General features: G+C 39.6%; 1 protein-coding gene across 5 annotated transcripts in view; it reads right to left on the bottom strand.

Moving 5' to 3' along the window:
• LOC112228057 (cullin-2) overlaps window positions 1-8673 on the bottom strand; it is a 39344-nt gene extending 30671 nt beyond the window's left edge. For 4 of the 5 annotated variants that reach the window (XM_024393201.2, XM_024393205.2, XM_024393204.2 and 1 more), the window contains exons 1-5: window positions 8532-8673; window positions 7192-7330; window positions 5675-5777; window positions 5384-5478; window positions 3502-3607 (exon numbers count right to left, since the gene is read on the bottom strand). In XM_024393201.2, coding sequence (XP_024248969.1) covers window positions 3502-3607; window positions 5384-5478; window positions 5675-5777; window positions 7192-7310 — 423 coding nt within the window. In that variant the 5' untranslated portion in view covers window positions 7311-7330; window positions 8532-8673. Of the gene's footprint in view, window positions 1-3501; window positions 3608-5383; window positions 5479-5674; window positions 5778-7191; window positions 7331-8297; window positions 8505-8531 lie in introns of those variants that run through there. The other variant, XM_024393203.2, reaches the window with a different exon arrangement.
• Between the last annotated feature and the right edge of the window lie 7236 nt (window positions 8674-15909).

Raw genomic sequence — 15909 nt, 5'->3', positions numbered from 1 at the left:
TTTGAAAGCAACTTTTTTACTTTTAATAAAAAAAGATTTTCTGATTTAATTTTGCTATCAACCACCTTCCATTTTGGCCATTTTTTGAGTGTCAGTTTGGCTACAACCAATACTGTTCAACCTTACTTTCCAACACAAAGGAAGTCATAGCGGACACCTACGAAGGACTGTGTGATGATGGCATCTCAGGTAAGCAGCACTGGGCGTTCTTCTTGTCACGCCCTGGCCTTAGTTATCTTTGTTTTCTTTATTATTTTGGTTAGGTCAGGTTGTGACATGGGGGATTTATGTATTTTGTCTTGTCTAGGGGTTTTTGAAGATTTATGGGGTTGTTCTAGGTGTTTATGTAAGTCTATGGTTGCCTGGATTGGTTCTCAATCAGAGGCAGGTGTTTATCGTTGTCTCTGATTGGGAACCATATTTAGGCAGCCATATTCTTTGGGTATTTTGTGGGTGATTGTTTCCTGTGTCTGTGCCACACGGGACTGTTTCGTTGCCAGTTCACTTTGTTATTTTGTATACGTGTTCATGTTCAGTTTTTCACATTTAAAACCATGGACACATACCACGCTGCATATTGGTCCGATCCTTGTTTCACCTCTTCAGAGGAAGAGGAGGAAATCTGCCGAGACACTGTCCAACTTCTACATAGCTAGTAGTTAGCACCTACGATTCAGTGTCGGTCATTTGCTTCATAGTCGATATATAATCATATTTCATGACAGTGTAACGGTTAGCTTTTTTTACAGAAGGATGAAAGAACACAATATGTCTGTCAGGGAATGCTATTCTGATATGTCAGATGAAGAGTTAGACCAGAAAGTCAGGGACATTAACTTCTTTGGGGTAGGGGGCAGTATTGGGAATTTTGGATGGAAAATGTGCCCAAATTAAGCTGCTTGCTACTCAGCCGTAAAAGCAAGAATATGCATATAATTAGTAGATTTGGATAGAAAACACTCTGAATGATGTCTGTGAGTATAACAGAACTCATATGGCAGGCAGAAACCTGAGAAAGAAATCCAACCAAGAAGTGGGAAATCTGAGGTTTGTAGTTTTTCAACTCAGCCCCTATTGAAGATACAGTGGGATATTAGTTATGTTTATCTTCCTAAGGCTTCCACTAGATGTCAACAGTATTTAGAAACTGTTTTGAGGATTCTACTCTAAAGGAGGGGCTCATAAGAGCTCTTTGAGTGAGTGGTCTGGCGCGCTCACGTGAAAGGTAGCTACGTTCCACTTCATTTGTACAGACAAAGGAATTGTCCTGTTGGAACATTATTGAAGATATATGTTAAAAACACCCTAAAGATGGATTCTAAACATTGTTTGACAAGTTGCTACGGACTGTAACAGAACTTTTTTAAACTTTTCGTCTGAAACTAGTGAACGCGCTTGGTGAGTTTAGATTGTGTACTGAACGCGCCAACAAAAGGAGCTATTTTGACATAAATGATGGACATTATCGAACAGAACAAGCATTTATTGTGGACCAGGGATTCATGGGAGTGCATTCTGATGAAGACAACACTATCTATATTTTTTGTAGATGTCTATTTACCACCACAAACTGATACTTGCACTACGACCGCACTCAACGAGCTGAATAAGGCCATAAGCAAATAAGAAGTGGACGGGGACTTTAATGCAGTTAAACTTACATCTCTACCAGCATGTTACATGTGCAAAATGCCTCCAGCTGTCCATCACTACTGTAAATAAAAACACAGCATCTTGTTTACATTCTTTATTGGAACCACAATGTCACAAATAAGTTGTATCTACCTTTCCAATTACTTTTAGAGTTTGGGATTTACAAATGTGCGCTTTTCATGTCATTTTTAGTAAGTAATATGCTCCAGTCCAGTTACAGCTTGTTCTGATCAAGTAGAAACAAAAAAATAAGTGTATTTTGGGGGATAAGTGTATTTTTGGGGTGTGTGTGTGTGCAGGACAGAGGAATAGCAATTCTTACACTTTTGTTCAGGAGGAATGGAAAATTGCATGTCAATTCATAAACCATGTGCCATCGCAAAATCTCTTACAAACTATTTTGCAATCTATATGGCTCTTCGCCAATAATTACATTTAGAGGATTGGAGGATTCTAAATTGTTTGTTTAAAAAAAAGAACGATATTTTGCAGATGATTACGTTTTCAAGGACATCCCGGCTGGCCAATTCCTCCCCTAACCAGGACGACACTGGGCCAATTGTGCGTCGCCTCATGGGTCTCCTGGTCGCAGCCAGCACGGGTATTGAACCAGCATCTGTAGCAACAATGCAGTGTCTTAGACTGCTGCGCCAATCGGGAGGCCCCATCCAAAGTTTTTAACGCGGCTCAATTGATTTGCACAAAGTGTCAAAATAAAGAGAGGTGCTGGCAAGAGTCTATTGTTCTGCTAATAGCCCATAATGTTTTGACATGCGCAAGAGATGGTGGTAATCCAGTTCAGGATAACCAAAACATTTCTTTATTAAAGACGATCAGAAGGAATGTTGGTACTTATTTATTTAGAGGCTATATGACTGCACCATCAACATGATTATTTAGCAGACATCACTTGCTTATATTCAGTCAACACATATATTTTAAGAATATCATGGAATATAATTGAACATTTTAATTTATCTTAGTAAGTAATACTGATGAGTAGTAACAAAAAAAAGTGCCTTTTTCCAGGTGTGCACATGCAGTACAGAGGAATAGCAATTCTTACACTATTGTCATAAATTCAATCACCTTCTTCATACTCATCATTCAGTTAATTGAAATTCAATTTTGAAGTCGTGCATAATTATCAGTTTCTATTTGGTTTATGTAGCCCATTCATTGTCAGGTAGAGACACCGTAGCGCCTTGGGACCCAAAAGCATGATCAGTGCTCTAACTCCCCCTTGCGCTGGTCTGGAGCAATGAAGCAGTGAAGCAGGGTACCGTACTAAACCACAAATTACCTCTAAATCCCACAGCATAATCTCAAAACTTTTAGTTGAGCAACCACTGTACACTGTTCTCTCTGCTAGTGCACGGCAAGCGGTACCAGAGCACCAAGTCTAGGTCCAAAAGGCTTCTTAACAGCTTCTAGCCCCAAGCCATAAGACTCCTGAACAGCTGATAAAATTGCATTGTCCCACTACTGCTACTCTGTTTATTATCCATGCATAGTCACTTTACATCTACCTACACGCACATATTACCTCAATTACCTCCACTAACCGGTGCCCCCGCACATTGACTCTGTACCGGTACCCCCTATATATAGGCTCGCTACTGTCATTTTAATGTTGGGCTTTAATATATTTTTTACATTTATATATTTTTTACTTGAGTTTATTTGAGTAAATACTTTAACACTTATATTTCTTAAAATTGCATTGTTGGTTAAGGGCTGTTGTATTCGGCGCATGTGACAAATACAATTTGATTTGAAACTGATATATTGTGACATTTGTGCTGGATAACTGAGATTGTAAGTAATGAGATATGATTGGAGACTTACCTCTCCTATCTCCATAAGTGGTTCGTTCATGTCAACCCCTCCATAGCCATACTGCAAGTCTGCCTCTGTCAGTTTGTTCTTCTTGATGAACTGTGTGTTGAGGTACCTATATTAGAGAGAAGGGAGAGAAAGAGCATTACACAACATAATATTAAAATAACAACAGGTCTGTTATTAATCTAGAGTTGTCCCAAAGTATTGGTAAGACTAGCTAGCTATGGGCAACCCATAACACAATACAGATTCACTAGTGTGTGAATGGCCAAGATCCCAGGGCCAATCAGACCACAGAGAGAGAACGCAGACAGATACAGTCAGGCAGACAGACACGCTAGCTCTGAAGGCTGTCATCAGACTGATCTGACCCGGGCTCTATCTACATTCTACATGACAAGTTGTTTTCACAGCTGTGCTGTCTATTTGGCATTAGCAGGACAGACAGTGATGAGAAGAGATATGAACTCAAGTTCATATATACAAAATCCTGGGACGACAACATGCTAAATGACTCTTAAAAAATGGTTGAAAGGAGCTTCTTGTAAGAAATGCTGATATCCAAAGCTGTCACTGTGGTGTGAGTTAATTTCCCAAAACATCTGCCAATGTGACATATGAAATATCTGTAAATATCTAAAAGCGGCAGTGTTCTTTACACATGGTGGCAATCTCAGACTATATCAGAAATTAGAATTGGCTGAGGGATAAGCGCCAGCTACCCAATAGCAGTACATTTGGATCGGTTTGGGGTCCCGCGGACCGATCCCCTCATATATTAAACATTTGAACCGGGACCGATGCGTATCGGTGAATCGTTACATCCCTCTAAAACACCTCAACTTTTGACTACTGATGCATCCTCCAGTGTCGAACTGCATGTAACTGTGTTGACAGTCATTGATCTACAAGTCATTTTGTCTCTTCAAACTGCCCGCTGTGCCCAGCTTCACGAGTTAGGCAGCTTGTTCCTGATCTTGCACATCTGTGCGGCACATTCAGCATTCAAATGCTAAAATGGCTTGCGTGATATTACACTGTATTAGTTGAGTGGCAACCTAAGTAATTTGCATATATGCGCTATTGAAAATGTTGTTTTACTGGAACAAAAGTAAGCTATTGGAGACAACTCTCCTCTGGCTATACTTGCTCAAAGGGGCTTGCAATAGATTTTAATTTGTTTGTTCTGGTTCACCATCAGCAATAGTTTTGGTAGTTTTGCTTTAAACAATCAGTGTATTTGGTCTTTTTTTTATATATATAGGGTAAAGTTGATAATTTCATATGGAGGACAGCAATAACTTTTGTGAGGCGCACTGCATGGCCAAAACAAGAGGAAAAGAAAAGACACTCAGGAAAAACTTAAAACCATTTGATTTTGAGATGGGGGTAAAATCCAAAATTGTGCTATGTATTCATTGGTTATGTCATAGTTAGATTGTAAATTATAAATATTGAAACAATACTAGCTCAAATACAATCTGCAAAAATGACAAGTGGGTGATAGTGATTTCAGAACCAAAGTGGGGGGACAATACAATAAACAAAGGCTAGTTTGCCCCCCATCGCCCCAATCTGATAGTCGTGTGGTAGATGCCTCTCTCTTATGGCTAAGCTCAGGTGCCGACAAAGTGCGCGCACGGACGCACACACAAGTCAGCTCAGACAGATCCAGCTCGGAGAGGCCCAGCTCATGAGCTATATCAGCAGCAGACTTTTAGTTAGAATGGAAAATTCATGTTTATGCAAAAAAAATTTTAGCGCATCAAATCTCTCTCTAATCAAACCAAATTAATTCAAACTAAAACGTATCGTTCCTGTATCATATCGAAGAACATATACGTATCGAATCACCGAGACAGAAAAAGATGCACATCCCTAACATTACCTGTACAAGCAATCCATGTAATCTGCTCCCTTGCTGTACTCCTCCCAGTATCTGTGGTACATCACTAAAACCTTCTCCTCAGACTCCAGAACTTTCTGAAATTACAGATTAGAGAACCAATATCAGTTTATTACCTTGGCACTTCAATGACAAGCAGACAACAAATACAACTATTAGGCTACCGAAGCTGAGCAATGGAAATTAGTCAATTGTGTGAAAATGGCATTATGAACTAACATTCAGTAGATAACAGATCTAATATATTTTCCCCAAATGATGAAACGTATTTACCTTGTACAACTGTCTGACATGGTTCTCCAAGAATACCTTGGTCTCTGTGTACAATCTTTCACCCAAAGGCTCTGGGTATGCAACACACAAGGCATAGATGTCACTGATTTTAGAGTAAAGGAGTCCAACACATTCATCTGTAACACTGAGGAAAAAAATCATGCAGACAATTTATTTTCTACTGGAAAATCATTAAGTGAACTTGAGAATTTCCTAAAGTTAAACCTTAAAGGGATACTTTGGGATATGTACTTCCACAGAGTCAGATTAACTTGTGGATACCATGTTTAGGTCTCTGTGTCCAGTATGAAGGAACTTGGAGGACATTTTGCAAGCCGATGCTAACTAATGTTAGTGCAATGGCTGGAAGTCTATGGGTATGTGCTAGCAGATACCCATAGACCTCCGGCCATTGCGCTAATACTAGTTAGCATTGGTTTGCAAAACTACCTCTAACATTCTTTATACAGGACACCAACCACGTTTCCAACCACAATTTAATGCAAGTAACCATATCACCAACCTTATCGTATAAAAAAAGTAACGACAGCTGTGATGGAAACAGGAAGTTTTGGTGTAATTTGTTCATCCGACATGGTGTGATCTTTTTGTGACGGGAAATTAATTATGCAGGAAATGGCAGTGGAAACGCCTTTATGCACAAATATTGATATAATAACCACCATATTAAAGCAAATTTGGAGTCTTGCGATGATATGGTTTGTGGTCCTCCTCCTACAACTCTGGAAACCATGCAGTTTATTAGGCTACGAATTAAATAAATTATGGTGAACTTCACAGGGTAGTGAAAGTGCACGGTGATCTTGCTCCTTCTATCCAATAAATACAGAGGGTCTCATTCTGGTGACATGATTGATTATTGACTGCAGTTTGACAAATACTCTCGCTCTTATCCATAATAATCTAATGTAGACTAGAGACCCCGAACAGCCTACCGGCACTGTATCTGTGAGCTGTTGGTTAGAGTGCAGGTGCCAAGACCAGAGTAGGTACATTTGCTATTTAAGGCAAATGTTTGTGACAAAACTATCGGCTGAGTTTAAAATGTGATGGAAACACATTGAACTTTAGATTTTTATTTGGTATATGAAAACGTAACCGAACAATACATTTTTGTGTGCACTACATCATCATGCAATGATTTTTGTCCGCAACAAGTCCATTTGGTGGAAACATACCACTGGTGGGAAAATGCACATATTTTATTTATGGGGATTCTAGAACATTCACATTAAAAATCTGTCAGCAATTGGATGGAAACCTAGTTAAAGACATAAAAATGGTATCCACAAGTTCATCTGACTCTGGGGAAGATGAAGTAGATAAATGGCCTCATTGCCCAAAACCTGAAGTATCCCTTTAATGGCTTGACTATGTAAGCACAGATCCGTGGCATTTTAGCCTACTAAATCAATGGCAAACTAAACCACAAAACACAGAAAGTTCAGAAACTCATAAAAACTATTTTTCTAAAGAGCTGAAACAAGGTAGGATACGAAAATCTGTCGTTCCATGTGGCCCTCTCCACATAATCAAGCATCACCACAGCCTTGATTGTCGTCAGTAGCTTGTTCCATGTTTCATCAAAGTCCACCACCCGCGGCTTCAAGGACATCGTACGGCTTCTTCTTCAGGCTGATGTAAAGAGGTAAAAACAGCATGGTTATTGGTGTAATTGGACAGTACTGGAATATTGGAGCAAAGTGCTTAGAATTATAAATGCAAATTATTCATGTATGGATGTTGAATCAAGTAACTGTTAATACACTATGCCAAATGTAATCAATCCAACTACAATTAGGAAAGATCTTTCCTCTTCAGGTTTGATAAACTGTTACATAATGTCTCAATAATTAAACAATACTTGGGCATACAGATTATTTAAAAGACAGATTATTAAAACAAATCATCATAATTTACTGATCTGCCTGTAGCATAACTCTAACTCTGATTATAAATTCGCAATTACAATCTCAAACACGATGTTGTGATAACAAGGTTATAACTTATTCATTTGTCAATTGACAGTTTCAGATGGGTTCATAACCTAACTAAAAGACATCTCAAAATGTAAAAATGTGCAGGGGATGATAAATACTACTGTATCTGCTACTCAATATAGTGAAAGCACAAGTTATCACGATCATGTGAGATTGAACGTTACCCCTAAATACAATTACACCTCAACATACAAACAATCCTGTTAATAGCTAGCTAGAAGGTTATAAAATGGAATGTTCCACCCTTGTTCACGGGCGGTTGCTAGCAACCTAACGTAGCTTAAGTTAGTTGACAGTGTAAACAATCCAATCGCAAAAATATTAGTCATGCTACGCAAATCAAATATAGGTGGTTAGCGATTTGCTAACAATATGCAGTCATTCGTTGCATTAACGTTAAGTTGAACTGTCACAGGTAACAGGGTGAGTCTAATGCCAACGTTAGATATCCTGCAAGATTTATACAAGAAGGCCTGGCTAGCTGTCTAGCTACTGTAGCTAGTTAGCAGCTATCAATTTCATTCGTCATTCAAACAAGCAAGCTAAAGTTAGATAGCTTGTCAGTTTTGGAGAATATTGCAGCATGCTGCAAACATATTTACCTTACTCACTGAAGTCACGAACAGTCATATTTTTCTCGAACAATGTTACACATTTACTAACTAACCATGCTAGGATGAGGAAGAAGCAACAACATAGCTAGGTAATAGTAGTAGCTAGCTTTGAGATCCAGTTAGCTAGAGCTAGGCACTTAATTCTAGCTAGTAGCGACCGATTTGGGATAGCTAGGTAAACACGTTTACAACGTCAAATGGAGATTTTCTGTATATACATACCTCTAATAAATATATATACGTGTTATTAAAAAGTCAAGTTTCTCCGCTGTCACAAGCTTGATCTCTCACTTACAGCACTTCCATTTCCATACCTTATGGAATATACCATTGTATCAGCTGTAGGTGTACTGTAATGGAGTCGTTAAGGATGTAGTAGTCATGAGCATTCAGTATACTCATATTCGACAAATTAAATTTGGACCGTGCACAATTAAAATATTAATAACCAACAAAAGTCACAATTACAGACGGCGTCGATTCAAAGACTTATCAGAACAACATTGTAAAGTAAGACCCCTATTTTGTAATGGTGTCGGCGAAAACTACGGGTACCCGTTTGGGAGCTGTGGTAGAGCAAAGAGTCCTTTATGAAAACTAGAACGTAAACGTTTCCTTCATCCATATAAATACAAACTGATGTATAAATACTAAGAGATATGCAGTATTATTCGTGTGATTGGAACGGTTAAGAAACAGTGTACTTAAAAAGTAGTGTATCATTCAAGTGGACTTGATTATTGACTGTTACACTGTCAATTTATTACAGTGCTATTAATATTACAGTACCAGTCAAAAGTTTGGACACCTAGTCATTTAAAGGTTTTTCTTTTTATTTACTATTTTCGAAATTGTAGAATAATAGTGAAGACACCAAATCGATGAAATAGCACATATGGAATCATGTAGTAAGCCATTTGAATGCACAGAGATACCGTGACAAGATCCTGAGGCCCATTGTAGTGCCGTTAATCCTCCGCCATCACCTCATGTTTCACCATGATAATGCACAGCCCCATGTCACAAGAATCTGTACACAATTCCTGGAAGCAGAAAACATACCAGTTCTTCCATGGCCTGCATACCCACCAGACATGTCACCCATTGAGCATGGTTGAGATGCTCTGGATTTATGTGTACGACAGCCCGCCAATATCCAGCAACATTGCAGAGCTATTGAAGAGGAGTGGGACAACATTCCACAGGCCACAATCAGGCAAAGGAGATGTGTCGTACTGCATGAGGCAGTCACACCAAATACTGACTGTTTTTTTATGCGCTTAAATACTGTGATATGCAACCTGGAATAAAAATGTAAGAGGACCAGTGCTATATACAGTGGGGAGAACAAGTATTTGATACGCTGACGATTCTGCAGGTTTTCCTACTTACAAAGCATGTAGAGGTCTGTAATTTTTATCATAGGTACACTTCAACTGTGAAAGACGGAATCTAAAACAAAAATCCAGAAAATCACATTGCATGATTTTTAAGTAATTAATTTGCATTTTATTGCATGACAAAAGTATTTGATACATCAGAAAAGCAGAACTTAATATTTGGTACAGAAACCTTTGTTTGCAATTACAGATATCATACGTTTCCTGTAATTCTTGACCAGGTTTGCACACACTGCAGCAGGGATTTTGGCCCACTCCTCCATACAGACCTTCTCCAGATCCTTCAGGTTTCGGGGCTGTCGCTGGGCAATACGGACTTTCAGCTCCCTCCAAAGATTTTCTATTGGGTTCAGGTCTGGAGACCAGTACCTTGAGATGCTTCTTACGGAGCCACTCCTTAGTTGCCTTGTCTGTGTGTTTCGGGTCGATGTCATGCTGGAAGACCCAGCCAAGACCCATCTTCAATGTTCTTACTGAAGGAAGGAGGTTGTTGACCAAGATCTCACAATACATGGCCCCATCCATCCTCCCCTCAATGCGGTGCAGTCGTCCTGTCCCCTTTGCAGAAAAGCATCCCCAAATAATGATGTTTCCACCTCCATGCTTCACAGTTGGGATGGTGTTCTTGGGGTTGTACTCATCCTTCTTCTTCCTCCAAACACGGCGAGTGGAGTTTAGACCAAAAAGCTCTATTTTTGCCTGATCAGACCACATGACCTTCTCCCATTCCTCCTCTGGATCATCCAGATGGTCATTGACAAACTTCAGATGGGCCTGGACATGCACTGTCTTGAGCAGGGGGACCTTGCGTGCGCTGCAGGATTTTAATCCATGACGGCGTAGTGTGTTACTAATGGTTTTCTTTCAGACTGTGGTCCCAGCTCTCTTCAGGTCATTGACTAGGTCCTGCCATGTAGTTCTGGGCTGATCCCTCACCTTCCTCATGATCATTGATGCCCCACGAGGTGAGATCTTTCATGGAGCCCCAGAACGAGGGTGATTGACCGTCATCTTGAACTTCTTCCATTTTCTAATAATTGCACCAACAGTTGTTACCTTCTCACCAAGCTGCTTGCCTATTGTCCTGTAGCGCATCCCAGCCTTGTGCAGGTGTACAATTTAATCCCTGATGTCCTTACACAGCTCTCTGGTCTTGGCCATTGTGGAGAGGTTGGAGTCTGTTTGATTGAGTGTGTGGACAGGTGTCTTTTATACAGGTAACAAGTTCAAACAGGTGCAGTTAATACAGGTAATGAGTGGAGGACAGGAGGACTTCTTAAAGAAAAACTAACTGGTCTGTGAGAGCCGGAATTCTTACTGGTTGGTAGGTGAAATACTTATGTCGTGCAATAAAATGCAAATGAATTACTTAAAAATCATGCAATGTGATTTTCTGGATTTTTGTTTTAGATTCCGTCTCTCACAGTTGAAGTGTACCTATGATAAAAATTACAGACCTCTACATGCTTTGTAAGTAGGAAAACCTGCAAAATCGTCAGTGTATCAAATACTTGTTCTCCCCACTGTAGGGAAATGCACATCTCACATCTGTGCCTTTTGCAAGCTACATTTGGCTACATTGTATTTTTTTTCCTCTTCAAAGCATACTGGTGAGCAACAATACAATTTCACTTCTCCAAGACAACCATGAACTCTTCAAGTTCAGTTCTAAGCCCCAGAGATATTTGAAGGATGATTGAATTTACATTTAACTAGGCAAGTCAGTTAAGAACAAATTCTTATTTTACAATGACGGCCTACCGGGGAACAGTGGGTAAACTGCCTTGTTCAGGGGTAGAACGACAGATTTTTACCTTGTCAGCTCGGGGATTTGATCCAGCAACCTTTCCAACGATCTAACCACTAGGTTACCTGCCGCCCCACAATAGCCTATGCAATGGTGTTGGCGACTAGGTTTCGCACATCCAGCCAGTTTGTTCCTGAGCTTGTAGCTAGCTAGCTGGCAGGCTAAACAGAATTAGCCTATTATCAAATAGCCTATAGCTGCACAATTCAGAGTCGTACACGATGTAGACTACACAACACATTTAACACATGGTTAGCGGGATAATTAATTAATTTACAATGTAATAATTTTGATCTGATTACAGTGGTAAAATTACCAATGTCTATGTTAATAGACCTACCTACTCCAAAATATATTAATCGTACCGTAATGCCAAACCAGTGTGTCTTGTTTGCAACGAAACTGTCTCTGTTTGCAAATAATTCCATCTGAGATGTCATTATGAATCTAAGCATGGCACTTTCAGATGTAGATTTTACATTTTAGACATGAGGCCCAAGTCTGACGCAAAAAGGAGATAGGCCTATTTAAGCAGTGCACGGTGGCAGTGTTGGAGGAAATAGATTTTAAGCATTGGCGATTTCAGCATGTAAATCTTGGTGGGGCAAAAAATAAAACATGTGGAATGCATGCCAGCAAAGCAACTACACAACACTAAACAATACATTCACTGTACTATAACAGTGACAAACGGTGCCACAAACTGTTAGGGCCTACATAAAGCTGTCCCAACAGCGGAGTCCCAACAGCAGTCCCAATACCGCTGCTACACCTGGCTTTCAGCGGAGCCTTGTCTGGCAGAGAAACAATTCATTCAGCCTAATTTACTGCCTTATAAAAAAAACATAGCTGTTATGGCTGACTTGCTTAAACAAACGTGGTTTCTACTGACAATTGAGATGTACAAACTATGGCATAAGGGGATGTCAAGCAGATAAGAGGCAATCCGTAATTTTGATTAAAGACATTAATGAGCGAGCGACGACGGACGTAGTCAATGTAACTATTTGTTCAGCACTTTTGAAATGTACAGTGACAGACCATGGGCCGTTCTTACAGTTTACTACTATCAGTAGCGCTGTCAAAGCTATACACAAAAAGTTTGCAAACAAGCACAAACGGCCACGAACGATCCGTTTACAGTACCCCAATGGTGAAAATAGACCACATTGTTAGGGTGTGGCACATGGGCTACTAACAGTTTACTACACAACATACACTTAGTATTACTTTCTTATTTACAGTATACATAGCTCTCTGGCATCCTACATAATTCATGCAGCAGCATAAGACATTTTTGGATTCACCTTGTTGTGATGTGCTTGAACAGGAAAGTTGCGCAGTGGTCTTTGTGGGCAAATTTTGTCATAAAAAATTCTGAGTTGAATGACTGTTCAAAATGTATTATTGCTTGCAGTTAGCCACTGTCACCGATTCCTTGCAAACCACTCATTGTTGAATTTGCAATCTCCAAATTGTTGTGCAATGTTTATATCCAATGGCCGATGAGCACCGATACATTTTATCGATATTTTCTCTTCATTTTACCTTTATTTAACCAGGCAAGTCAGTTAAGAACAAATTCTTATTTTCACCAGGGTCAGCATATCTAGGCTCCAAGTTAACTCTGATAGCAGTCTTGACTTCCCTTACTGCGGGTTCATCTTCATCAGATGTCACCATTGATTTCAGGACCATTGTTTTCATAGGCAGGACCATGGAAACTGATGGAATGCTCTCAGTGCATATCAGTGTTGTGACTGTTTTGGGAGTTTTGCACACTTGATAACTTCCTCTGCTAGTCTCATGTAATTTTCAGACAAAGTCACGATATCTTTGACATTCTTCCTCACAGCTTGATCTCAGTGTAGAATACACCACAACTTTCAGCTCAAGGTATCTCTCTCTCTCTCTCTCTCTCTCTCTCTCTCTCTCTCTGCCAATAAAGGGCTTTATTGGCATGGGAAACGTTTGTTAACATTGCCAAAGCAAGTGAGGTAGATAATATCCAAAAGTGAAATAAACAATCAAAATGAACAGTAAACATTACACATACAGACATTTCAAAACAATAAAGACATTACAAATGTTATATATATATATATATATATATATATATATATATATATATACAGTGTTGTAACAATGTACAAATGGTTAAAGTACACAAGGGAAAATAAATAAGCTTAAATATGGGTTGTATTTACAATGGTGTTTGTTCTTCACTGGTTGCCCTTTTCTTGTGGCAACAGGTCACAAATCTTGCTGCTGTGATGGCACACTGTGGAATTTCACCCAGTAGATATGGGAGTTTATCAAAATTGGATTTGTTTTCGAAATCCTTGTGGATCTGTGTAATCTGAGGGAAATATGTCTCTCTAATATGGTCATACATTGGGCAGGAGGTTAGGAAGTGCAGCTCAGTTTCCACCTCATTTTGTGTGCAGTGTGCACATAGGCAGACCTGGCTTTCAAGAGAAGACAGACTATGGCGGCCTTTCTCAATAGCAAGGCTATGCTCACTGAGTCTGTACATAGGTGATGGCTTTTTCTGTAGGTGATGGCTTTGTTATGGAAGGTTTGGTGATCGCTTCCTTTTAGGTGGTTGTAGAATTTAATGGCTCTTTCTGGATTTGGATAATTAGTGGGTATCGGCCTTATTCTGCTCTGCATGCATTATTTGGTGTTCTACGTTGTACACGGAGGATCTTTTTGCAGAATTCTGCATGCAGAGTCTCAATTTGGTGTTTGTCCCATTTTGTGAAGTCTTGGTTGATGAGTGGACTCCAGACCTCACAACCATAAAGTGTAATGGGCTCTATGACTGATTCAAGTATTGTTAGCCAGATCCTAATTGGTATGTTGAATTTTATGTTCCTTTTGATGCCATAGAATGCCCTTCTTGCCTTGTCTCTCAGATCGTTCACAGCTTTGTGGAAGTTATCTGTGGCGCTGAAGTTTAGGCCAAGGTATGTATAGTTTTTTGTGTGCTCTATGGCAATGGTGTCTAGATGGAATTTGTATTCGTGGTCCTGGCGACTGGCCCTTTTGTGGAACACCATTACTTTGGTCTTACTGAGATTTACTGTCAGGGCCCAGGTCAGGCAGTATCTGTGCAGAATATCTAGGTGCTGCTGGTTGGTGACAGAAGCACCAGATCATCAGCAAACAGTAGACATTTGACTTCAGATTCTAGTAGGGTGTGGCCGGGTGCTGCAGACTTTTCTAGTGCCTGTGCCAATTCGTTGATATATATGTTGAAGAGGGTGGAGCTTAAGCTGCATCCCTGTCTCACCGGACGGCCCGTTGGGAAGAAATGTGTGTGTTTTTTTGCCAACTTTAACCGCATACTTGTTGTTTGTGTACATGGATTTTATAATGTCGTATGTTTTACCCCCAACACCACTTTCCATCAATTTGTATAGCAGACTCTCATGCCAAATTGAGTCAAAAATTGCCAAAGGCTTTTTTGAAATCAACAAAGCATGAGAAGACTTTGCCTTTGTTTTGGTTTGTTTGGTTGTTAATTAGGGTGTGCAGGGTGAATACATGGTCTGTTGTATGGTCATTTGGTAAAAAGCCAATTTGACATTTGCTCAGTACATTGTTTTCATTGTGGAAATGTACGAGTTTCCTGTTAATGATAACGCAGAGGATTTTCCCAAGGTTACTGTTGACGTATATCCCACGGTAGTTATTGGGGTCAAATTTGTCTCCACTTTCGTGGATTGGGGTGATCAGTCCTTGGTTCCAAATATTGGAGAAGATGCCCGAGCTAAGGATGATGGTAAAGAGTTTTAGTATAGCCAATTGGAATTTGTTGTATGTATATTTGATCATTTCATTAGGGATACCATCAACACCACATGCCTTTTTGGGTTGGAGGGTTTTTATTTTGTCCTGTAGCTCATTCAAGGTAATTGGAGAATTCAGTGGGTTCTGGTAGTCTTTAATAGTTTATTCTAAGATTTGTATTTGATCAAGTATATGTTTTTGCTCTTTATTCTTTGTTATAGAGCCAAAAAAATTGGAGAAGTGGTTTACCCATTGTAGTATCTGGGATCTACATCTGTTTATATTAGTTACTGTGCTGTTACTAAGTAGTAATGCATTACGGCAGTGTTACGTTACTACACCTAATAGGAAATGCACATGCGCACTGGAATGCCGCGAACTGTAGAGCACGAGAGGTTTTGACTAAACGAAAACCTAACTGTACTCCCGTCTCCTGCCTGGTCATTTCTCCACAACACAAATATTACAGTGGCGACGAGGATGGGATAACTACATAAACGGACATTGCTTGAAGGGAAGAATGTTGCGTGAGTAATGAAACTCAAAATAATTATGTAATTCGTCAGTTATTTTTTATTTTCTTTCGCCAGTAGAGAAG

This window comes from Oncorhynchus tshawytscha, linkage group LG29 (genome assembly GCF_018296145.1).
Source record: "Oncorhynchus tshawytscha isolate Ot180627B linkage group LG29, Otsh_v2.0, whole genome shotgun sequence".
Classification (NCBI taxonomy): Eukaryota; Metazoa; Chordata; class Actinopteri; order Salmoniformes; family Salmonidae; genus Oncorhynchus; species Oncorhynchus tshawytscha.
This window is presented reverse-complemented; position numbering and strand designations above follow the sequence as displayed.